We start from the raw sequence: 25966 nt of genomic DNA on the forward strand, positions 1-25966 counted from the left end.
ACTGTACAAACAGCCTATTTCTCTAGACATAAGTCACTGAAATCAGATCCAAGTTAAAAGTCTTATGATTTATTACCGAAGAGGCTAGAAAAGTCTATTTTTGACATAACTTATGCCCTGAATCTAGTAAAGACCCCAGTAATTGATCTCAGAATATTTTTTACCAATTTGTTTTATTTTTCTAAGGTATTTTAATACAAATAATGACTACTTCGTAATATTTTTTCTAAAGTTTTACAAAAATACCTGTTTATAAATATATATTACACAGAAATCTATAAATATATTTTACATAAATTTTTATATGAATATATTTCCAACCTTTCATGATACCAGGCAGTGACCACATTCTGTAAATGTTTTTTAAAAACCTGAAAAATCCCATGTGGCCTTAAAGTCTCTCAGTTGCAAACAGAGTAAAACCAAGGGCTTCTACCTCATTAATAACCTAGAATAAGAGAAGAGCTAAGAATAAGAGAAGGAATAAAAGTCGACAGTTCCTAATGAGTTGACAAGTCTGATAACTTATGCTGGGAGAGGACTACGAAACTGAACAAGAAAGCTTCGTCTGAAAAACATTTAGATGAAGTCAGTTAAAAGGAAAGGAATGCATAGTCATTAAAAAATGCAGTAAGATCTAAAGAAGAAAGTTAAAATTTTATCATCCTAGAAACCACTATTCATATTTTGGTATGTATCTTTTTTTTTGCAGGGGGCTGGTGGTATTGATTTGGAGGGGATGTCAGAGGGAGGGAGAGGGAGAGAATCCCAAGCAGGCTCTACACCTAGCGTGAGCCCAATGCAGGGCTTGATCTCACCACCCTGAAATTACAATCTGAGCCAAAAGCAAGACTTAGACACTTAACCGACGGAGTCACCCAGGAGCCCCTCCCCTTTTCTTTTTTTCTATCTTATTTTTTTAAGTTAAAAAAGAAAAACCCAGAATCACAAAGTATAATTTGGTAAAAGCCTTTTTTTTTTAACCACTTAAATGTACGAGTATTTTTCCATTCATTAGTTATTTTATGAAAATATAATTTGTAATGGCTTTAAGTATGGTTTATGTAAACATTTCATTCTTACCCAAAATTCTGTGGTAAAGTCAACATTTCTCCTAACATTAAAATTTCTGCACCATTTACAGTTGAAGGATCATCTCTCATGAGCTGGTTAAAGAGATCTCCTATAGAAAGAGAAGAACAGAAATTTTAACATCTATCTTCTAAATAAGTTCTACTTCCATAAAGAAACAGCTAGGAGAAATACTTAAAAAAAAAGAATCTTAACAAAAATTATATTACAAAAATCTAATTTATAATCTTCACTATAACAAAAGCATGCCAAAAATTCTAGTTTTATGGAGAATGAACACTTCAGAAACAAAGGAAGATGGAGATCATGAGATACAAATATATTATAGAGAGCTCCAATAATTTTAAATAAAGGGAATGGCGAATACACACATTGATGGAACAAGTGAGGATAAATAAAATTTTAATATCATGACTATGAATGTATCCTTACTAAAATTCAAAAGTTTCTTGTTGCCATGGGGTATCAAAAGTATCTTGACTTAGAGATTACGAGTAAGACCTACTACTTAGATAGCCACCATTTACATCATACAAAAAGACACAACAAAGAATGCAGCAAAGAGTTAGTATAAGACTGGCAAGACTATGCTTATTCCAAGGTAATATAGGCAATCCAGGTTTCAACTTTTCCCCAGGTGCAAGCAGAACAAAGCATACCAGGTAAGTCTTTTTCTTCACATGTTACTGGAATATTGGTGAATAAAGTAGGCTTAGTTAACCGCATCACTGTGAATTAGGAAAAAAAAAAGAAAGAAAATATTAGTATTGCTTTGGACTAGCATTCCAAGTTGAGTGTATGATACCCATCAATTCTATGCTAAAATCAAATATAACCTAAAGCTTCCTAAATATAAAGTACTTCCCAAAATCACACACCAATGATTTACTAAAAATGTTAATTTACAACAGAAAATCTTACATATGATTTATTTAAAGCCTAATGTATTATAAAAATTAAATGTAAATGTAGAATACCACATTAAAGAAAAACTGGAAAATAAAGGGATTTAAAGCTTAAGGTATATGAGAATAGGCTTTAAGAAAAATCCTGAGTGACTATGAACAATATCAAGAAGATATCTTCCTGAAAGGGAAAAATGTTTTGATTTACCATCTTGAATATGAGACAGTAATTTTACAAAAAGAGAATCTTTATGAGCTTTATCTCTTGGTTATAATCACTGGCCACTGGAAGTTCAATAAGTGGACCTTTAAGTAATATTAATTCTGTATAGAAATTACAAAAGTATCACTTAATGTATGGCTTTGTAAAATTCCAACCAAAACTAAGATTTGTTCTTGGGACATGACAGAATGCGTCTGAAGTTTAGAAACACAAGTAAAAATAAGCTAAGGAAATTGATGGGAAAAAATGAGGAGGAAACAGATTTACCATATATTAAAAGATTTGTCTATAATCAACTAATTGGCTTATTAATGCAAGACCACACAGATCTATTCGATATTTAATAAAAGATTATTAGGATGCAGAAAAAAAAATCAATATGATAAAGTGCTAGCACGACTGGTTAGCTAGCTGGGAAAAATAAAAAATTTAATTTACAAATTCAATTCAAGTATCAAATAAATTGCCTATGTATCAAATAGTTAACAGGCAAAAATTAAGCCACAGAAAACTTGAAAAAGTGAAAATTTATGAAACCTAGTCTAGTGAGACTAGGACATTATAACTAAAAAAAAATCTTTTTCAATTATTTCTAAAGACTGACCTTTGATCACATCAAAATAAAGACAAAAATATAACATTAAAAATCATATAAACTTATAAAAATTTTTCAGAAAATTAATCATAGAAAACTATTTCTTTATACTTTTACTAAAAATGTTCATTCAAATCAAATACAAAAACTTTAAAGACTACTGACCTAAATGGTCAATTCACAATATAAGTGGTATTCATTAGCATATGTAAACACGTACCACCTAACTCCTAACTGGCTACATCATTCATACCAAATTTAGCGCCTTTCTCATCCTGGTCTCAGACTAAATGTCATCTTTTCCAAAAGAGAAGTAACAGCTCACCTTGTCTCTCTCATAGCCCCTTGTATTTATCATGAACTGATACATGTACTTATTTACAGCTCTCTGATCCAAACTCCCTGAGGTTGAGGCTCTTATGTATTATATTCATTTTTCTGGCTTTGTTGCTTGACATAGTTTCTGGCACATAGTACATTCTATAAATCTTTGCTGAATGAAAGAATTAGCACCTCACCCAAATCATCAAGTAACTGGTATTATTTTGAAGATGTTAAGTTTCATGAACTGAGGCCATTAAACAATGTTATATCAAATTGATGGCTGTTGAGGGGTTCCTGGCTGGCTCCTGGTCTCAGAGTCGTTAAGTTCAAGCCTTACGCTGGGCACAGAACTTACTTAAATAAATTAAAACAAAATAAAATAAAATCAGATAATATAAATATAAGGCTGTTCAAACAGGCAACAAATATTAATCTTAAAATTTCTGAAGTCACTTGCATAACTGATATTTACTGAGCATCTACTGGTGCTAGACAGCATGCTAAATACTTCACAAGCATCAACACATTAAATTCTTATGACTACAAATTTGGTACCATTATATACCTTTTACACATAAGGATGACGCTTGGAGAAGGTAACTTGCAAATAAAAGACTATATAGCAGATAGGTGGCAGAATTAGATCTGAACTCAGATAAATTCACTTTGTTCAAAAATAATTCTCTATATTAATTAATTCTAAGCCTGGGGTCATAAGCCTGAAATGTCATACCTTATCAGAAACATCCTATGGGAATTCGTAAGAAGACTCCATGTCAAGCAGAGTATTAACCAGCTACAGATCTCTGATGAGGCCCCGTAAGTGTTTGAGGTGGTTTTCTAACTTTCTACTTCACTCTTATTTCTAACTAGGAAAGCAGATTAAAATTAAGTACAATCTGAAGGGTATAATAAAGCGTTCTAAAAATGATGAAGAGTTTTTCCCCCCCACAATCTAAATATCTGAGACTCTAAGCTCACTTTTTTCCTTTTTTTATTTGAGAAAGACAGAGATAGCCAGAGAGAAAGAGATAGTGAGAGAGAAAGAGAGAGCATGCGAACAGGAGAGCCCGAGCAGAGAGTAGAGGGAGAAGCAGGCTCCCCGCTGAGGGACTCGATCCCAGGCCCCTGGGATCATGACCGGAGCTGAAGGCAGACGCTTAACGGACTGAGCCACCCAGGCGCCCCTCTAAGCTCACTTTTAACACCAAGTGGTGTTCTCTATTCCCCATTTTTTTTCATTTCGAAGAAACCTAATCTTAATAAAAATACCTCTCAAGGGAATCCTATAACACTCTTTTTAAAACGGACCCTTAACAATAGAGAACTAATGGTTACCAGAGCAGAGGTGGGTGGGTGGGGATGGGTTAACATGTGAAAAGGATTAAGGAGTGCACTTGTATTGAGCACTAGGTGTTGTATGGAAGTGCTGAATCACTCTTTTGTACACCTGAAACTAATATTAAATGTATGATAACTAACTGGAAATTAAATAAAAAGTTAAAAAAAAACCCATGAAGTGTTTTTGAGTTCACCCAAATGTGTAGGCAACTTATTTGCTTATTATATGCTCAAACTTCCATTGTGTACAAAGGTCTTATAAAGCTTAGCTTTGCTGATTCTATGATTTTCTTGGGGGTGAGATAATAGAGGGTGGGTAAAGAATAACCCTCCATTAAAAATAAAAACTTCCCAAACTGGTATTAAAAATACCTGTTTCCTTCATATTTTCAAAGAGGGAAAGATTGGGGTGGAGGGGAGGCCTGCGTTGGTAAGAAATAGTATCATCCTGTGGACGCGAAGAAAACTGCTATAAAGCACAGTTCGTCATATTGCAGATTCTTAAACATAAACTGGGAAAGTCCAGTTAGTAACGTAAAAGTATCTCATATTAAAACTCATTGTGGTATATATATATGGAATATTATGCAGCCATCAAAAAACGAAATCTTACCACTGGTAACAACGTGGACGGAACTAGAGGGTAGTATTACGCTAAGCAAAATAAGTCAATCAGAGAAAGACAGTTATCATATGATCTCACTGATATGTGGAATTTGAGAAACAAGGAAGAGGATCATAGGGGAAAAGAGGAAAAAAATGAAACAAGATGAAACCAGAGAGGGAGACACAACTTAAGAGACTCTTAATCTCAGGAAACAAACTGAGGGTTGCTGGAGTGGAGGGGGGGTGGGAGGGATGGGGTGGCTGGATGATGGACATTGGGGAGGGTATCTGCTATGGTGAGTGCTGTGTATTGTGTAAGACTGATAATCACAGACCTGTACCCCTGAAACAAATAATATATTACATGTTAATAAAAAAAAAAGAGCATTGTTTTGCAACCTACAAAAAAAAAAAAAAAAAAAACTCAGTGTTTCCTGTCTTATTGCAAATTAATGGACCTGAAATATTACAGATAATGTTAGTTGGAAAAGAGCAAATACCAACAAAAGCAAGGTTTAAAAAACCTGGCAGAGGAACTGTAATAAAGCATTTTTTTAAGATTTATTTACTTTATATATATAGAGAGAGAATAGGTGTATGTGGGGGGGGCAGAAGGAGAGAAGCAGACTCCCCAGTGAGCATTGAGCTTGAAGCAGGACTTGATCCCACAACTCAGAGACCATGACCTGAGCCGAAATCAAGAGTTTAGCTTGATCAGGAGGTTAGCTGACTGAGCCACCCAAGTGCCCCAATAAAACACTGGTTATTAAATGATAATTTCATATTCAGCCTTGAATGTTAAAAAACAGGTTCTTTGTCAAAAATTAAAAAGGCAAGAAGAGTATGTGATTTTCAGCCAAGTGCCAAATCAAATATTCACTACAAACAGCAAATAGTGTCATTTGTAGTGACATTTTCATTGAAACTCAAAAAACACAGATGTTTCATTTACTTATGAAATTCAGGTTTCACCTATTATCTTATAAAAAAAAAAACCTTTTATATAGTTAATGGAAGAGATAGGCCTGAGGTTACAAACTAATGGACTGTGCCAAGTTCAACTTATGTATACATTTTGCTTGGAAAGAACATAAAAAAAATTAAATTAAGGGAGAATCTTTTTCACGTTCAGAGTCCTTAACTACGTTCTACAGTCTTGCCTGTCTAGTCCCTGAATGATTTCAAGTTTGTGAACTGTGAATTCTGGGTATTTTGAGCACATTACATCAAAGTGAATCATTATGCAGGAGCTCATCTTCGAAATCCTCAAAAAATCGTCTTTAAGCTATTTGATAAATTGGTAAAGGAAGTTAAATTCATATGATACCCCCCACATCTTTTTTTGGTTGAATTTAACGTTTATCTGAAGGTAGAGAGTTTGTCAGGGAAAAATAAAATTATGGTACTGTTGCCACTATCTTAGAGAGTAAATGCCATCGGTATTTTATCAAATGCTCTCACAGATTCACCTTTCTGTACACATTCTTGTGTCCCCAATTTACTTCCACATCTATGACTTAACGGTGGAAATGAGATATATTGCTGAGCCCCACAATTAGCTAGTGCTAGAATCATCAGTCCTAAGGTTCTAAATACTCTTAAAAAAAATCTTCAAAGTAGCAGTGGATTCTAAATTCTTAGGCCTTGATTGCTTCTTAACTACCCTCCAGGTAGATGAGAAATGGATCTCTCCTTCTTTTGAAATCATAGCACTATAAGCAGTAAAAGTCAATCTTGAGTTTTTCAGGTCTGAACTATCCTTTCACTGCTTCTGAAAGGGGTAGTAAGCAATCGATACAAATGAGAAAACTTTAAATCTGCCACATATGAAGACGAAGAAACTCTTTTTAATAAAGTGTGATTCTTGGCTAAAATCAAGAACTCAGGAAACAACAGATGTTGGCGAGGATGCAGAGGAAGGCGAACGCTCTTATACTGTTGGTGGGAATGCAAACTGGTGCAGCCACTCTGGAAAACAGTATGGAGGTTCCTCAAAAAGTTAAAAATAGAGTCACCTTACAATCCAGCAATAGTACTACTAGGTATTTATTCAAAGGATACACATACAGTGATTTGAAGGGGCACCTGCACCCCAATGCTTATAGCAGCAATGTCCACAACAGCCAAACTAGGGAAAGAGCCTAGATAGCCAGTGGCAGATGACTGGATACAGAAGATGTGGCATACACATAAAATGGAATATTACTCAGCCATCAAAAAGAATGGAACCTTGCCATTTGCAACAACGTGGATAGAACTAGAGGGTATTATGCTAAGCAAAACAGGCCAGTCAGAGAAAGAAAAACACCATACGATTTCACTCATATGTGGAATTTAAGAAACAAAACTGATGAACATAGGGGAAAGGAAGGAAAAATAAAGTAAGATGAAAACGAGAGGGAGGCAAACTGTAGGAGATGCTGAACTCCAGGAAACAAACTGAGGGTTGCTGGAGGGGAGGTGAATGGGGGTAAGGGGTAATTGGGTGATGGGCATTAAGGAGGGCACCTTACAAAATGAGCACTGTGTGTTACATGCAACTGATGAATCAGTAAATTACACCCCAGTAACTAATAATACAGTGTATGTTAACTAATTTGAATTTAAATAAAGAAATAATAAAAAGTATGATTCTTGGATTAAAAAACTGCTCATGACTCTGAGAAACAAACTGAGGGTTTCAGAGGGGAGGGGGGTAGGGGAATGGGATAGGCTGGTGATGGGTAGTAAGGAGCGCACGTATTGCATGGTGCGCTGGGTGTTATACGCAACTAACGAATCATCGGACTTTACACCAAAAACCAGGGATGTACTGTATGGTGACTAACATAATATAATAAAAAAATATTATTATAAGAAAAAAAAATAGGGGCGCCTGGGTGGCACAGCGGTTAAGCGTCTGCCTTCGGCTCAGGGCGTGATCCCGGCGTTCTGGGATCGAGCCCCACATCAGGCTCCTCCGCTATGAGCCTGCTTCTTCCTCTCCCAATCCCACTGCTTGGGTTCCCTCTCTCGCTGGCTGTCTCTATCTCTGTCGAATAAATAAATAAAATCTTTAAAAAAAAAAAAAAAGAAAAAAAAATAAAAAAACTAGAAAACTGCTCATAAATATTTCATGACTCAACTATACCTTATATTTTAAACTATATCAGGAAAAAAATTGTACTCTGTTCAAGTGACTTTGTCTTATAATTACCTAACTTTTAACCCTTGATTAGCAACCTTCTGGTAAATAAGACCTGAAAAAAAAATTAAATCCACCGTCTATGACTGCCTAATATTAACAACTCTTATTTGCAAAGCTTGCTGGAACTACTGAATAACTTCTTGACACTTCTCCAGCAGTCTAGGTTGAAAAGATGATTAAGCAAACAAAGAGGAAGCAATTACTGAAGAAGTGACCTCAGAAAATCCCTCTAAACCTGGTGATTTTTTATTTAAAGACTTTTGGAAGCATTCATGCACATGATGATTATTTTCTAGAGAGCAGTCTCATTTGAGACTATAAAAAGGTACTGAAAGCAGTTAAAACAGTGTTTGGACAGACTGAAGCCTAATTAGAAAAAAATTATCACTTTATTTAAAAATCAGTAGTTTGCTTTTAAGCAACCTCAGCTCATGCAGAATATGAAGAATCCCTTCAAAAGACATGAACATATATTACTGAGCTCTTACCATTATCAGGCACCATGCCACAAGGCAAATGTGTGTCTGCCTTCCAGAAAGACTACAGTCTTGCTGGGGGTTTTTTCAGGGAGTTGGTTTGACCTCTTAATGGAAGTAACTCCACGTAAGCTCTGGAAGGGCAGGGTCCATGTTTCTCTCCTTCCATAGTATGTTCTAATACCTGACTCATGGTAGGCATTTAAATTTGCTAAATAAATACATTTTTACATAAAACCTTTACTGTACAATCACTTTGGGTATTTTTATGATGTGATGTGTAAACCCAATTTATAACATTTAGCTTATGGGAAACTCAAAATAACTCCAGGAACCAGTCAACTAGCAATCAGCATTAACCATCATTAAGATTGAACTACTTGTACTTGATTAAATAAAGAATAATGATCTCTTACCAATATTTGATACTTCCCTTCAAAATAAGTTATATCCTTAAAGATATACTATGGTCTTAGGCAAATACCACATTTTATACTTTTGTTTCAAAATTCCACATCAAATATTGTCAGTTACAGATTTTTGGAAACATTGGTAGAACTGGGCTAGTTTCCCAATTTGAACTATGTTCAGGATACTTCAATAGCCTTCACAATAGAACTGGTTTTATTATTTTTTTAAATCATTACACTTTAGAAGAGTAAAGAAAAAACACTATAAAATTACATTTTGGAACTTTCCCAAAATCCAAACTATTCACTTTAATTCACTGCAATATCTAATTCAACCATTGGAAAAGTAACAGAACAAAAGCAATAGAACATTTTACTTCTAAAACTCAGTATAAATAACAATTTATCACAATTCATTTAGAAGAAGACTACTATAAGTATAACCTAGAAAGCTCTTGAGTTAATAGACATGGCTAGGAACTCAACTGATGGCCATTGACTTCTGGAAAACAATTGTACACAAATTACCACACATTTTTTTTTAACAATATTAAGAATGAATAGGCTATCTTAGTGAGGGGTCAAATAAAAAAAATTAAATCAAAAATTTAAAAACCCGTACAAAATTGACTGATCTTTTTCAGATCATACTCAGTTCATTCAGAATATGCTTCTCTTTAACTATCAGTGAAATTCATTACATACTAAAAATAACACCATATTTATGCACGAATAAATTCATTTTCCCAGTAAGAGCTAACCTTCCTTTAAGAAGACTTCCCACATATTCACAGTACATAATATCACAGAACACCCATATTTGACCTAAGTGTCTCTGAAATGTAGCATTACAAGATGGAAGTTCATTGTGCCTGATGAATTGATTGAGTTTTGCCCAAATGTCTTCCAGAGTTTGGTTGTTACAAATAGCATGCTCTATAGTCCATCTTGCTCTATAAAGTGAATGCAAATTCAGTGCCTTTAAACTATCTCGCAATTTTTTAGACAAAGGAAAAATATTTTCAGTACAATTACTGTTGGGAAGTGAAACGCTCCAAAACCTCTTCTTGTATTGTCTTCCCTTTTCTGATTGTTTATCTAGATTTCCAGAATTAGTCTGTTCATTCAGTGAGTGTGACCGGATTAAGTGCTTCCTTTTTTTAAAATTAGGTTGAAATTCCAAAAGATCTACTGTGCAATCATAACTCTGTGATTTAACATCATGTTCTGAAATGGTTAAGTACTGTTTCACATCTTCAGCTGCCTCTTCAGAAATCACAGGTGGCGATCTTTTAGGTTTGAGTGGAAGTTTGGACCCATCATGCGAACACCAAGGAATAAATGTCGAAACTGGACGTGTAGGAAAGTCTTGAACTGCTTTCTCTGCAATTTTTGGCAGTTGTGTGGGATCATTCTCATATGGTCGATAATGTAATATTACTTCTGTAGTCATTGTGCAGTAATCCAGTTACTCTTAATGAAGAAAACATTTCTTAGATGCGCTCCTCAGCGCTAGAATGTAATTTATAATTATAAGACTCTCTTTCCAAATCAGAGGGAAACAGGACCTAAAGTGGAAGTATTGCAAAGAGTAAGATATGGTAGGGATAGCCTACACACAAATAGGGAAAAAGAAAAAACAAAACCAACCCCAGTATGATATTTTACCAAGTGCTGTTGGTAAATGTGAATGTAATCCACAAAGCCAGAAATGCTTTATCTCACCAAAACAGGGCATCTGATTAGATGCCCTATAAGACCACTTCCAGCCTAAAACTGCTGGGAGTCAACAAGTCTAACTTAACAGATAAAAAGGAGGAACTATTGTCATTAATATATTAGGTAAATGATCTTAAGACTATAGCAGAAACAAAGGGTAAATTAATGATTCTTGGAATACCAGATTCATTTGAAGATAACATAAATGCAATAATACTTAAAAATTTGAGACATCTGAATTGAGGACAATGGAAATCACTGTAATTTTTAATGTCTTGAGAAAAATCATTTTGTACTTTAAAATTATAAGAATTTTACCAAATATATAGGCAGAATACATAATGATTTATTTCATTCGCAGTAGTGAACACTACTAACATGAAAATAGTTTAACTCTGATTTTAACCAGGCTAGGAACTGGGTTTGTGATGAAGTCTCCTTTGTATAAATGGGGGACTTTCACAGTATCAAGACCTTGGTACCATGGCTCCTGAATTCCACTTTGGAGGAGGAACAAGAAGGCTAGACCTTCCTTATTTTTTTTTTCCTCTTAGAACAAAGAAATCTTCAAGTTACCCCAAATGAAGTCACTGATAATAAGTTCCATCATATAGTTAGGCTTCCTAACCAAGTCCAAAGCTGCATGAGCCATAATGCAGGCTCTTCCAAATCCTAATTACTGCAGGAAAAAAAAAAAAGAGAGAGAGAGAGAGAGAGGTTGTATCTCTTCTCCCCCCAAACCATTAGAGAACTTTTTGAAGGGGTTCTCCCATTGCTAGAATGACCATAGATGGGGACTCCTGTCATGATGTCACAATACTCATTTGACCACTGATTCTAAGAGTCATAAGTAATTAATTCCATAATGATTCTTTTCACGTACTGTTATGTCCACTAACAGATTTGAGAACTTAAATTCATAATGACTGTGATCCTTAACATCCATAATTATAATATGAATCTAAACACAGAGGGCATATTCTTAAAAGCATTAACGATGCTTTTTTCTGTCCTCTTCCTTACACTTTCACATTGTAAGATATGGCACTGAGAATTCTTTCATTTTTTTTGAACTTGCTCAATGTCGTACTCCAAGGATGATGAAGTTCTGAGAGCTCCTTAATATTTTACAGAGATAAGAAAGTAAACTTATATCACCACATAAATCAATATACTTGACATCCAACAATCAGTAAAATTAAAATCTGTGAAAATTTTTTCAATAAATTATTTTATTTTTTACTTTAAGTAATCTCTACACCCAATGTGAGGCTTGAATTCACCACCCGGAGATCAAGAGTCACATGTCCACCGACTGAGCCAGGCAGGTGACCCAAAGCTTGTGAACATTCTTGGTTAACAAGGGGAACAATGGTACTGAAGAGCTTTAATAAAACAAACTATCAGTGAGTTTCAAAGCACCTATCCTTTTAGGCTGCTAAAATACTCTCCCAGGTTATCTTCTACTTCAGAAAATAAAGAATAATAGAAAAGTAAAAATACCCACTGGTAATTAGCTTCCACATCACTGGAATGTAACTGTGTTTAATAGCTTCCAATTTGCATAAAATTATACCTAGCAGCTAACAGAACTGTTCCAAATTCCCATTAAAATAGTTGAGAGAATATACTCTGAAAATGCTATTTCCTTCATTAGGAGGCAACAAGGAGTCTTGGAAAGATGGAGGAAGGCCTTGTGTTGAAATACTGCCTTCAATCGCTTACTAGGTTTGCGATTCTGAAAGAGTTTAAATTTCTGATAGATATTAAATAAAATCTATTCCACATACTTGATGTAAGATTAAGAAAAAAACATTGACAGTTTCTTTTCCTTTTTCTCCAGAAGAACCCGTTTTAGTCAGCTCATTTGCTCAGGCTAAGCTTACAGGTTCTGTTGCTGTATTACTTAATATTGTTTTTTAGTTCTATGATCAGAGACAACCTATTAAACTCAGCTATCAGTATTTGATATTATGTTACAGATGGAACTGGTAAGCTTCTGGAATGTTTGATGCCTACATCATAACTGGGGACAGGATAAGGGACCCTCAAAATGGTTGCCACAAGGAAGGAAGTGCAATTTAACTGAATTCAAATGTCTATTGAGCATTTTCTCAGCTCAGTCCAAGAAGTTACTGGTAACCACACAACGGAGCATCCAAGAAAGAAGAAGCGAATATGTGGAAGTAGAATACAGATGAAATAAAGCTGAAAGCATTTTAAATAAAAGGTTTTCAGAAAACAGTAAGAATTCCAGAAACACTCAGCCCTGTTGGTTTTCCCTAAATAATGCTACAATTAAATCATCAAACTTACTAAAATATTTGCTGTGTACAGAAAACTAAAGTTGACATTAATTTTCCCATATCCACAACACTTTGAAGTAAACTGAAGTTTGAACAAATCTAAATTATACGTTTTTGTACTATGTATTTCTTAACCCTTGGCACTGCTTACTGCAATACTAGACTAACTTTACAGATGAAGCTGAAGCCTAGTAACTTTATCAGTGCCACATGAAGGCACAACAGACAAGGAAAATTCACTGTAGATGCCTGCTGTAAATCATCTTGGTTCACTGGGCTCTTCCCGGGTAAGGTAGGGACGTTAGCTTCCGCGTCTAAACCCAGTCTGGTAACTGCAGCAGATCACACAATGAATGATTTACCAGGTTATCTATTCCATTCTAGAGGGAGGCTGTCAAGCCTCAAAAACAAAGAGAAGAAATTGCTTCCTTCCACGCCAAAGGACAGAGCAGGAGGCTCTTAAACACCAACAGTGTTTAAGAAAAACGAGGCCTACATCCCAGGGACCAGATCTATGTGGGAAAGGCTTCGAGAATTAGGGAAGAGGAGAAAACAGACTAAAGGGAATCAGGTTCGTTAAAGTTTACCTTTCAGGGCCAGCAGGTGCTCCTGTTTCGGCGGATTCACTTCCATTTTGACCGGCACTTTCGACCCACTGCCTACGGCAGCTGAAGAGGTTCAATGCAGCCCGGAAGAAAACAGAAAAGCGGACGTTCGGGAAGATCAAATCACACCCAACAGGTTCTCTGCGCTGGTGATGCCTTAAATTCTCTTCTTACCACGTCCTTTAGGGACTCAACGGCTTCTTTTCACCAAAGTCATCTCTTGCTTCTTAGAGACCTATACATAACATACTTTTCTATTTTCAAGCCACAATCACACATCAAGACTTTAAAAACCACTCCTCGGTGACAATACGTAGCGCCCCAAATACGTACATTGCGGAGTAAAAGAAATGGACGTTGCATGCTGGGATTTGTAGTTTAAACGAAACCGCATTGCATGCAGGGAGATGTAGTCCCCCTTCGCTCCCACATCTATTCTGCAATTAGGAAGAGATCGTTACTGAAGCGGGAGTTTCACCCCGAAAATTTATTTCTTGTTTTATCCCTTCTTTTTTCCTTTAATTTTATTCCTCCCATCAGTTGCAGATAATAACCAGATAATAACAATATAAATAGCAAAGCGTTCATATATACAAGGCTGTGCAGCCAAAGAGCTAGTGACAGGCAGGAGGAGGAGCCCAGAGGTCAACCCAGTGGCGCTGAGCCTCTTACTGCGCCTGTGCGCCAGCAGCGAACGCCGAGACCTCTGGGTAGGTGGCTCTACCCCGCCCCTCAGTTGAAGGCCGTGAGGGCTGCTTCTGCGGCACCGCTCCTCGTAGGATGGCTACTCTGATTGTAAACAAGCCTGGAGCGGGACTAGACAGTGGCCGTCAGGGCAGCCGGGGGACGGCCGTGGTGAAGGTGAGGGACCTTGCGTGCTCTGTTCTCCACCATCGGCCTCCCTTCGGTTCAACCCTCAGGTCGCGGCCGCGCCTCGGCCGTCTTCTTTGGGCCTTTGCGCCCCTCGCGGCTTTAAAGCCTTGCCCTCCCCTCCGCGATTTTTACCTTTGCGGGCGTGAAGTTACTTGATCTTCTGTTCATAACAATCCTCTACATGGCCGATGGGGACATTTGGGAAAAGGAGCTTATTTATGGGCCTGTGTTCCTGACTTTGGCCGGTTTTTGCTTAGGTCCTCTCCTTTTTGTTAATTAAGCCCAACGGGCGTTAGTTTATTTTTATTGAATTGAGCCATTGTTATCGCAAGATACTATATTAAATATTTTAGCTCGTTAATATCTACTTATGAGGTATGTGATAATTACCATTCGACAGGTGAAGAAACTCAGGTTTACGTTAACACAGTGTGTCATGGATCCAGGGTTGACTGCTTTTAAAATCTGGTTTTCATTATTGCGCTACTTCTATAACCAGTCATGTAGTAATGGTTGATCTGCCCCCTCCTCTCTTGTTAGTATGGTCTGTCAACACTTTGGAGAAGTGTCCCTGCCGCAGCATGGCTGAGCATTAATGTTAGGATATACGAATTGCCCTATGCTTCAGGTTTGAAACTCTACCATGCTTAAATGCTTCAAAATGCATTTACTAACAAATCAATTGAAATATGTGGGAGTCAAATTTCCCTTCCACTATATATATATGGAGAGATCTGCAAGGGACACCTGATGTCATGGGTTTGTAGAATAACTTTCAGGACTGTTGTAATCTGAGTTATTGGTAATTCTCATTACTGGCTACATATTTAGAATAACTGAGGACTTAAAAGAAAAAAAAAAAACCCTACTGATAATGCTCTTTCTCCCAAGTTCTCATTAACTTGACATCAGTATATTTTTTAAACATTCCCAGAAGTGATTTTAATGTGCAACCAAGGTTGAGAACCACTATACCAGATAATATCTGAAGTTAAGATCTTGGGTAATAGGCACCTATGATTTTCCCCCTAATGTTGGTTTTATATGACAACAAATGCTACATTTATGCTCACAGGTATATGATCTGATGGCTTTTGATTCATCTGGCCTTTATATATTAAGTTACTCTGAAGGTACACAACATATCTGAGATACAGAGGAGCCCTCTCATTAGGCATGTTATATAGTTGAGATTTTATTAAATTGTGCTTTATCTAAGTAGAGAATACTCGAAGATTATTTTGTGAATTGGCTTGAGTCAGTAAGTTGTAATTAGAATGGATATTATTGCTTTTTCTACTTTTGTTACCCTAGTTGCCTTAAAATCTCAAAAAATATACGAAAGCCTCATATGACTCAAATTTGTTACAGCACAGAGTTTGATACGTTAGAGGTTCACTTAGTTTTTATCTTCACATATAAAGTGTGCCTGAGCTGTGCAGTAGGGTAGTCCTTTTTGGCAAGATCCTTATGTTGTAATTTGTAAGGCGTATGATGGCATCTATTTAAAAAACAGCAACTCATTGTCATTTTCATAGATGAAAGCAGAAATTATTCATTGGAAGGTGAAAGTTGAAGTATGTAATGCTAAAAGGTAAAATAATGAACAAGTTGATAATGACAGGGTTTTTTCATTAGAAAACTCAAAGACAAAAATCTGATGTTATGAAATTATTTACATTCAGAAAAGAGTCAGAAGGGGACGCCTGGGTGGCTCAGTCAGTTAAGTGTCTGTATTTGCCTCAGGTCATGATCCCAGGGTCCTGGAATAGAGCCCTACATCTGGCTCCTTGCTCAGCAGGGAGCCTCCTTCTCCCTCTGCGTGCCGCGCCCTCTACTTGAGCGTTGTGCGGGCTGTCTCTCTGATAAATAAATAAAATCTTTTTTTAAAAAAGAGGAAAAAAAAGAATCAGGAAAGTTTCTTTTGAAGAGTGAGTCTTCTTCGTCCATTTAAAATATATCTGGTTAGGGTGCCTGGCTGGCTCCGTTGGAGGAATGTGCTACTCTTGATTTCAGGGTGGTGAGTTTGAGCCCCATGTTGGGGGTAGAGATTACTAAAAAATGAATTAAAAACTTAAAAAAATAAAATATGTCTGTTTTATTAAAATTTGATTTACATGTAATAAGTTTGAAGCTCTCTTCATCATATTTGTGAAGTTGATAAAATTAAGAGTTTTTTCTTGTTTAGGGTTTAATTCCTTGTGCTGTGAGCCACAGTTCGTGTTTATAAATACTGAAGGAAGAATTTCTTACTCTATTTACTGAATTGATAGGAAATAGTCTAGTAAGTTTATTTTTGGACCCGTGTTTGGTTTATAAATCTGTAGTATGTTATTAGTGCTTTTTAAAAAAACCTTTAGTTGCAACTTAAGTTATTTTATCTTGTGTAATTATCGGGTCAGAGGTAAAAGATATGAATGGACTGAAATTTAATTTGATTGTTTGGAGTTTATGATCATAAACAAGTTTATTATGGTGTTACGAAAATGAGAACATTATAAAAACTGTTGCATTTATTTGATATCTAATTCTGTTATATCTTTTCTGTATTTGAATGAATTTGATATTTAAGTGAGAATATTTAAATGAAGCTTGTCCTGCCTTTTTTAAAAATTAAGATACATTTAAGTGTTTGTGTATAATACAATTTATGTGTAACTTTTCCCATGTTTTCCTTCCTTGTAGGGAGCCACTATTCCAGTGTAATCAGTTTCCTGTGTATCCTGCTAGAAAGATAGTATGCCTGTGTAAAAAAAATATATATAAATGTATGCTCTCTTTCCCCAGTTCTATGCAAAAGCTAAATATTCTCTATATTTTTCACTTTGCTGTATTCATATGAAATCATTCTATGTGCGTACATAAGAAACTTCCTTTTTCTCAACAAACTGCATGGTTTTGCAGTATATGAATGTACTATAATTTATTTTGCAGTCTGTATTGCTGTCTATTTATTTTGTTTCCAATCATTTGCAAATGCAAATGGTGCTGTAAGGAATAACATAGAGATCTTGTCACACATGTGTGATATATTTGTCAGATAAATTCCTGGAAATAGAATTACAAAGCTATGTAAACTTTTGATAGGTATTGTCAAATTGCCTTTCATAAAGCCTATATCATTCGATATTTCACAGCACTCAGCAAGTATAAGAATATCTGTTTTCCCACATCTTCACCAACACAAAGGGTTACACAAAATGTTATCAACCTGTTTGACCTAATCTGAAAAAAAGTATATTGGTTTAGGTTTAAGTGCATTTCAAAGTGTTTTGAGTGACATTGAACATCTTTTCATATATTTAAAGAGCTGTTTTTATGTCTTTTCTTGTGACCTGTGTGTTAAATTTAAGCCTCTTTTGAACCATACTGGGATGCAAGCCAATTATGAATTATCAGTTTACAGTGAAAGATGTTTGTATTTCATGCACTAAGTCCAAATTAATTACAGAGTTAATATTAAATTTTTAATGCATTAAGTCTGATTTCCACTGTGGATTTTCTGTTTTTTACCTTGCATTGTTTATTTGTTGGGGGATGGTGTTTGGGCTGAACTGTTTTTAATTTTTAATTTTGTCAGACTTTATTTATATAAGAATACTAGTACTGGGTTGTTTGGAATGCCCTGTTTCTGTGGGCTTTTTGGTCTAAGAAGAAAAGACAGGCTGGAAGCCAATAATGGAATTAACGTGTTTAGGGTGTTACGATACACTTACCATGGTGCTTGATGGCCCAAGGGATAGTGTGGTCATTTCAGTTGGAATGAGCTGTGGGTAGACTGAGATATACAGTTGTTTAGAAATTTGTTTGTTTATTAATGTTTAAAAAAAGGATCCACTAAGAAAATGTCTGTTTAGCTATTTCCTCAACATTAGCATAAAAAAGAGGCAAAAAGCAGTTTGTCATGTTCTGAGAACTACAAATTGTTTGATATAGTTTGAGAACAGAGTCTGAAGAGGGTGGCAGGGAAGCAGTAGGACAGAGGCCAGATGGTAGCAGGTTGTGGATGGCCAACATAGTAGTTTGTGATATAATTGAACAGTTCAGTGTGGGTATTTAAAAAAAAATAAATTAAAATTGCGTAACACTTTGAATATATTGGGAAATAAAGGTACCAACAGTGGTTCATTGTTAAAAATATAGTTTGTTGACTAATTATAAAACATAATCTCTTGGGCTTGGGAATCAGAATATGCCGATTCCTGTCACTTCTTTTGACTGACTACATGGCCTTGGGCAAATCATGTGCCTGTAATTGGAACTTTATAGACAAAATATTTTCTAACCCAGGGGCATATTTATTAATTGAGAACAACGAATTGAAATTTAAGTCTTAGCTGACTGCTTTCTTGACTTTACATTATGTAATATAAATGGATACTAGAAAATACTTGAATATTACTTAACAGTCTGTTCTGAACAAATTCTTGATCATTTACAAGGGGTCATTGTCACCCTAGTACATATTTCAGATAATTTTGTTCAAACTATTGATGGTCTTTTGTGGGCTAGGTAATTGCAAAGAAATTGTTTAAGAACCCAACTTTGGTAGAATTCTATAGAATCAGATATAATGAATCAAAACATAATTTTCAAAAGATAAAGATGATGTTAATTTACAACATTATCTTGGTTCTCTGACAGTTGACATTTCAAGGAGATTTTACTATGATGTAATTTTTCTGGAGTCAGATGAAATGATAAAAGGTGATTTAAAGTTTTACGATCTAGAATAATTTAACTAGATTGATTTACTATATTAGATGGGACTTTTTTTTATCTTGAAGTATGTGTGCTTTTAAAATCATTTGAAGAGCACATGTTTCCTTTCCAAATATTAGGTGCTCGAGTGTGGAGTTTGTGAAGATGTCTTTTCTTTGCAAGGAGACAAAGTTCCTCGTCTTCTGCTTTGTGGCCACACAGTCTGTCATGACTGTCTCACCCGCCTCCCTCTTCATGGAAGAGCAATCCGTTGCCCTTTTGATCGACAAGTAACAGATCTAGGTAGGAAAATATATTGTATGTATTTAAGATTTAAAATTGGTTTATTTGTATGAAAAGGAGTTTGTATAGTCATTGATTGCTGCAGGTTCTGGGTTAGATGAGAGACGGGGAAAAATGTTATCTTTAGCTCTTCGAGTTCCATTTACTGAGAGGAATTATTTTAGATTAATAAGTGTATGTTTCATACAGTGGTTTTCAGACATGAATGCTAGCTTATTTGTAGTTATGAAATCAGTTTATTGGCTCTAAGCAGGTATTTTAAAGAAGGAATAGAGCAAAAATTGTGGGTGTGTTGCACACTGTGAGGGTGAATACTGGTGTGTGAAACTTTGTTTCAACTGTAAATATACACATATTTTAAAAGATTTACTTATATATAGATGTACGTTATCCTGTGTTATAATGGAAAATGTATTTCTTACTGTAGGTTGCTATAAAAAATATTTTAAAGCACTTGTTTTAATATATATAGTAAAAGTCATTGACAAGATAGGATTTATAAAGTTAAATGATATAAAATAGTAGAACTTTCAGTGTGTTTCTACTTACAATGCTGAGGAGTTTTTGTTTTTTTAAGAGAATTTTAACAAGACAATAGTTCTACCTTAAAAAGATAACATGGAAAATTTGAATTTTGAAAATTTAGACATTATTAATGATTAAATACATGACAAATTACTATTGAGGTATGAGGTAAAATGATTAAGATTCCATTTTGTTAGATTTAGTTTTTATTTATTTATTCTAGGAGATTCAGGTGTTTGGGGATTGAAAAAAAATTTTGCTTTATTGGAGCTTTTGGAACGACTGCAGAATGGACATATTGGTCAGTATGGAGCTGCAGAAGAAGCCATTGGGATATCTGGAGAGGTATTGCTAGAACTTGATGAAATATTTTTATGAGCATGACTTTTTTCTTTTAATTTAAAATATTTGCCATTAAAAGCGCAATCTTACCTCACTTGCTCTAGCAGATAGGATTCCAGAAACAACTTTTCATTACATTACAGTTTTGTAGGCAACAATATTCCCAGCTGAACAGCAAGTAAAACTTAAACTTGAATTCTCTGAAAATAGTATACCCGAAGTATGTTTTATGTATGAACTTATTTCCTTATTGTAATTCACTTCTACCCAAGGATAAAGTCAAAGACTAAGAAGGTTACTGAAGGGTAAGAAAAAGGTGTAAGATACATATTAAACCAGAGGGTGCAAAAGTGAATCAACAATAAATAGTATAGCACAAAGAAAGAGGAACTCCTTGAAAGAGGCCAGTTAGTGTAGAGGCCAAATGCCTTAAAAATAGCAGTAGCTCCAGAGGGATTTACTACTATTAAATATCTTCATGAAAAGTTTAAACTGTGTGTAAGTATACTCTCTTTATCCAACTGGCCAATCATCCAGTAAATACTAGAACGAAGTTCATTAACACAGGTTAAAATACATTTTTATTTTTTTAGTTTTTCAATTAAGTAGGCTCCACGCCCAATGTGGGGCTTGAACTCGCAACCCTGAAATCAAGAGTTGCATGCTCAATGGACTGAGCCAGCCAGGTGCTCCTTAAAATACATTTTTAATGCTTGAAGAATTGTCCACATAGCTCATATACTGTACTAGATGTAAGAACAGTTGTAGTAAATAACAGTTAATGATTTTGGTGTTCAACTTTAAAATCACAGGTTTAGTATAAGGAAAAATATGTCAGATTGATTTCTACTTCTCTTATTAAATCATGATTTCTTTATGTAAAGTGAATCACTGAAGTGAATTTCAAACTGGAGCACTGTTTTATTTTTTTCCTTCAAGATTTTATTTAAATTCAAGTTGGTTATCATGTAGTGTAGTATTAGTTTCAGGGGTAAATTTAGTGATTCATCACTTGGATATAACAGCCAGTGCTCATTACATCATGTGCCCTTCCTTAATGCCTGTCACCCACTAATCCATCCCCCAGCCCACCTCCCCTCCAGCAACCCTCAGTTTGTTCCCTATAGTTAAGCATCTCTTATTGGTTTGCCTCCCTCTCTGTTTTTATCTTATATTTTTCTTTCCCTTCCCCCTTGTTCATCTTTTTTGTTTCTTAGATTCCACATATGAGTGAAATCGTATTGTATTTGTCTTTCACTGACTGATTTATTTTGCTTAGCATAATACCCTCTAGTTCCATCCACGTTGTTGCAAATTTCATTCTCTTTTATGGCTGAGTAATATTCCATTGCATATACATACCACATTTTATCCATTCGTCTGTCAGTGGACATTTGGGCTTTTTCAGTATTTCGGCTGTTGTAGATAGTGCTGCTATAAACACTGGGGTGCATGTGCCCCTTCAAATTACTATTTTTGTATCCTTTGGCTAAATACCTAGTAGTATAATTGCTGGGTTGTAGGGTAGCTCTATTTTTAACTTTTTGAGGAACCTTCATACTGTCCTACAGAGTGGCTGCACCGGTTTGTATTCCCACCAACAGTGCAAAGGGTTCCCCTTCCTCTGCATCCTTGCTAATGTCTGTTGTTTCCGAGCTGTTAATTTTAGCCATTCTGACTGGTGTGAGGTGGTATCTCATTGTGATTTTGATTTGTAGTTCCCTAATAATGAGTGATGTTGAGCATTTTTCATGTGTCTATTGGCCATTTATATGTTGTCTTTTGAGAAATGTCTATTCATGTTTTCTGCCAGTTCTTAACTGGATTTTTTTTTTTTGAGGGTTGATAAGTTGAGTTTGATAAGTTCTTTATAGATTTTGGATACTGGCCCTTTATCTGGTATGTCATTTGCAAATATCTTCTCCCATTCCATTGGTTGCCTTTAATTTTTTTTTTTTTTAAAGATTTTATTTATTTATTTGACAGAGATAGAGACAGCCAGCGAGAGAGGGAACACAAGCAGGGGGAGTGGGAGAGGAAGAAGGAGGCTCATAGCGGAGGAGCCTGATGTGGGGCTCGATCCCGGAACGCCAGGATCACGCCCTGAGCCGAAGGCAGGCGCTTAACCGCTGTGCCACCCAGGCGCCCCTGGTTGCCTTTAATTTTGTTAGTTGTTTCCTTTGCTGTGCAGAAGCTTTTCGTCAGTTTTTCTTTTGTTTTCCCTTGCCTCTGGAGATGTGTCTAGCAAGAAGTTGCTGCGGCTGAGGTTCCAGAGGTTGCAGTCTATGTTCTTTTCTAGGATTTTGATGTTTTCCTATCTCACATTTAGGTCTTGAATTCATTTTGAATTTCTTTTTGTGTATACTGTAAGAAAGTGGTCCAGTTTCATTCTTCTGCATGTTGCTGTCCAGTTTTCCCAACACCATTTGTTGTGAAGAGACTGTTTTTTCCATTGGATATTCTTTACTGCTTTGTCGAAGATCAGTTGACTATAGAGTTGCCGGGAGCACTGTTTTCTAATATTTTTGTAGTTCTTTCACATGCTGTATCTTTTATCTTTCAGAAGACATTAGAATATTGTCTAATATTGACCTCGTAAATTATTTGTCAGTTCTGGAAAACAGAAGACATGAATTTTTAATTTTACATGTACATGTTTCTCATAATTGCAAATAAAAAATGTTTACCTTTGGGTTCATTTTTCAGTTTAATGTGATATTTAATGACACCATGAATGTATTTTCTAATTTTTATTTCTGAAACAATTTATGCCAAATTACTCCCTTTCCAATTATGGCCTTTTAATATTCAGCATAAGTTTCAGAACATCCTTGATTATCAGATGTGTAAAATTTTTCAAGTTGGATGCTTTTTAGTAACTCATAAAAATTAGAAATAATATTTAAAAGCTTATATATAACATAGGTTTTATTTGTTTATTTTTTATTTGCTTAAGTCAGTGCTTTTTCAGCCAGGATCGTGCAGTGAACTCACCTGTGGAGTTTTAGAAAAAAATACAAAGCTCAGGCTTCTACTACAACCTATTGGAATAAGTATTTCCTAGGTTAGAATCTGGGCATCTGTGTTTTTAAAAACTTTGCAGCTGATTCTTGTGCGTACATGTGCTTCTCAAAATAGCATTTGCATTTCTCTTTTTTCTATACATCACCATGATAAGTAGTATTTAAAGCAGTTTCAGGGGAGCACCTGTCTGTCTCAGTCAGTAGAGTATGGGACTCTTGACCTCAGGGTTGTAAGGTCGAGCCCCACATTGGGTATAGACATTACTTAAAAATAAAATCTTAAAAAAAATTAAGCAGTGAGGATGTATTTATTATCAATTTTTTTAGTTTTAAAAATAGAATTCTAGCCTGTATTGTTCAGTTTCTTTTATGTAATATGAGGGGATTTCATTGAAGATATCTACACTGACTGTGAATCTATGAGAACAGTTTTATTTTTGGCCTCAAATCCATAGCATATATTGATAATCAATTTTGGAAATAGCTTCTCACTTACCTATAGAAGTGAATACTTTCATAGATGAGTCATAAATTACCTTTTTACTTAATTACCAGTATACCTTCATATATAAAGCTTGGTCAGTTAAAAAAAGATTATGGGCTTTTATTTTTTAAAATTTGTCATGTTATAATGATTGAGGTTCAGTTTGAAGACATTAATTTTTTGTTTGTCAGAGCATCATTCGTTGTGATGAAGATGAAGCTCACGTTGCATCTGTATATTGTACTGTATGTGCAACTCATTTGTGCTCAGAGTGTTCTCAAGTTACTCATTCTACAAAGACATTAGCAAAACACAGACGAGTGCCTCTAGCTGATAAACCTCATGAGAAAACCATGTGCTCCCAGCATCAGGTACATGCCATTGAGTTTGTTTGCTTGGAAGAAGGCTGTCAAACTAGCCCACTTATGTGCTGTGTCTGCAAAGAATATGGAAAACACCAAGGTCACAAGGTATGATTATAATTAGACTGGATGACTCTACCTAGTTTACCAACCTACCATTTATTTCCATTGATTTGGTTCTTTATGCCAAGTAGGGATAGAAGAAAAGTTCAGTAATGAATGAGTTGAACTTGGTAGCATGAAAAGAAACAAGAGATTTAATTTCTGAATATCATAACAAAAACTTCAGAGAGGCCTTATCATTTTCTTCACTGAAAAATAGCTTTCCAGTAGGAAACAAAATTTCTTTGTGTGCATGTTTTCATAATGCACTGGATTGTGTTGACAATATTTATGTCTGTTGATGAACTGCTGTTTATGGTGAAATTATAAAGTGAATCTCTTGGATTCTTTTTTTTTTTTTGAGGGAGGGAGAGAGGGGGGTGATGGGGGTAGAGGGAGAAGGAGAGAAAATATCTTTTTTTTAAAAAAGGTTTATTTATTTTAGAGAATGAGAGAGAACGTGGTGGGGGAGGGGCAGAGGAAGAGGGAGAAACAAACTTCAGCAGACTCTGTGCTGAGCGTGGAGCCAGAAGCAGGGCTTGACGTGGGGCTTAATTCGGGGCTCGATCCCACGACCCTAAAATCACAACCTGAGCCAAAACTAAGAGTCAGAGGTTTAACGGACTCTGCCATCCAGGCACCCCAAGGAAGAGAGAGAATCTTAAGCAGGCTCTATGCCCAGCCTGATGGGGGGGTGGATCTCACAACCCTGAGATCACAACTTGAGCTGAAATCAAGAGTTGGACGCTTAACCAACTGAGCCACCCAGGCACCCCATCTTGGACTGTTATTAAGCAGTAAATGGACTCCCAAATTCTAAATTGTTTCTTTGGAGGAGATATAGTTTTGGGGTGAAGGTAAATTAGTATTTATTACCTGTGCTTTTTGTAAATGTGTTATAAAAGCCACTTGGCTGATGCTTTTTTATCATTGGAGTGATTTAAGTAGCATTTTATATCATTAGTCAATACTGTGAGTTCTTTTCTATAATTTTGTTGTACTTTAGCATTCAGTACTGGAACCAGAAGCTAACCAAATCCGAGCATCAATTTTAGATATGGCTCACTGCATACGGACCTTCACTGAGGAAATTTCAGATTATTCCAGAAAATTAGTTGGAATCGTTCAGCACATTGAAGGAGGAGAACAAATAGTGGAAGATGGAATTGGAATGGCCCACACAGAACACGTATGGAATTTTTTTCTTCTTTCTTTACCTTCTTACCCTTTTTACTTCTAACCTTTTCATCTTCTTGTATTTAATGAACAATTACATTGTGCTAGTATTACACTAGTCACTGAAAATAAGTTTTTAAAAAAGGCTTTGTATTCATGGAATTTATAATCCATTATAGAAGAAAGCCAGTTTCAAATGTGGTAACTATTTTGTGGGGGAAGTACAGGATGCCTTGGCAGTGCCTAAGAGGGGCATTAATTTAGCTGAGTCAGGGAAAGCTTCCCA

General features: G+C 35.6%; 3 protein-coding genes across 6 annotated transcripts in view; 1 reads left to right on the top strand and 2 right to left on the bottom strand.

Annotated features, from left to right (window-relative positions):
• Positions 1–13913, bottom strand: part of TRAPPC13 (trafficking protein particle complex subunit 13) — a 33605-nt gene extending 19692 nt beyond the window's left edge. For all 4 annotated transcript variants that reach the window (XM_045794255.2, XM_045794254.2, XM_045794252.2 and 1 more), the window contains exons 1-3: positions 13772–13913; positions 1752–1820; positions 1084–1183 (exon numbers count right to left, since the gene is read on the bottom strand). In XM_045794255.2, coding sequence (XP_045650211.2) covers positions 1084–1183; positions 1752–1820; positions 13772–13817 — 215 coding nt within the window. In that variant the 5' untranslated portion in view covers positions 13818–13913. The remainder of the gene's footprint in view (positions 1–1083; positions 1184–1751; positions 1821–13771) is intronic.
• On the bottom strand, positions 9356–13896 carry SHLD3 (shieldin complex subunit 3). The gene is made up of 2 exons (XM_045794258.2): positions 13772–13896; positions 9356–10727 (listed from the first exon to the last, which is right to left on the bottom strand). Exon 2 carries the CDS (start codon positions 10610–10612, stop codon positions 9857–9859), a length of 756 nt encoding a protein of 251 aa, XP_045650214.1. The 5' UTR covers positions 10613–10727; positions 13772–13896; the 3' UTR covers positions 9356–9856.
• Positions 13914–14482: 569 nt separating the features above from the next.
• Positions 14483–25966, top strand: part of TRIM23 (tripartite motif containing 23) — a 32213-nt gene continuing 20729 nt past the window's right edge. The window contains exons 1-5 of the mRNA XM_045794261.2: positions 14483–14650; positions 19504–19666; positions 20415–20536; positions 24232–24510; positions 25511–25693. Coding sequence (XP_045650217.1) covers positions 14570–14650; positions 19504–19666; positions 20415–20536; positions 24232–24510; positions 25511–25693 — 828 coding nt within the window. The 5' untranslated portion in view covers positions 14483–14569. The remainder of the gene's footprint in view (positions 14651–19503; positions 19667–20414; positions 20537–24231; positions 24511–25510; positions 25694–25966) is intronic.

This window comes from Ursus americanus, chromosome 5 (assembly GCF_024610735.1).
Source record: "Ursus americanus isolate L20-20 chromosome 5, mUrsAme1.1.p, whole genome shotgun sequence".
Lineage (NCBI taxonomy): Eukaryota > Metazoa > Chordata > Mammalia > Carnivora > Ursidae > Ursus > Ursus americanus.

Bases quoted from the DNA above. Each gene is read 5' to 3' on its own strand.
- SHLD3 (XM_045794258.2), bottom strand. From the start codon at position 10,612: ATGACTACAGAAGTAATATTACATTATCGACCATATGAGAATGATCCC.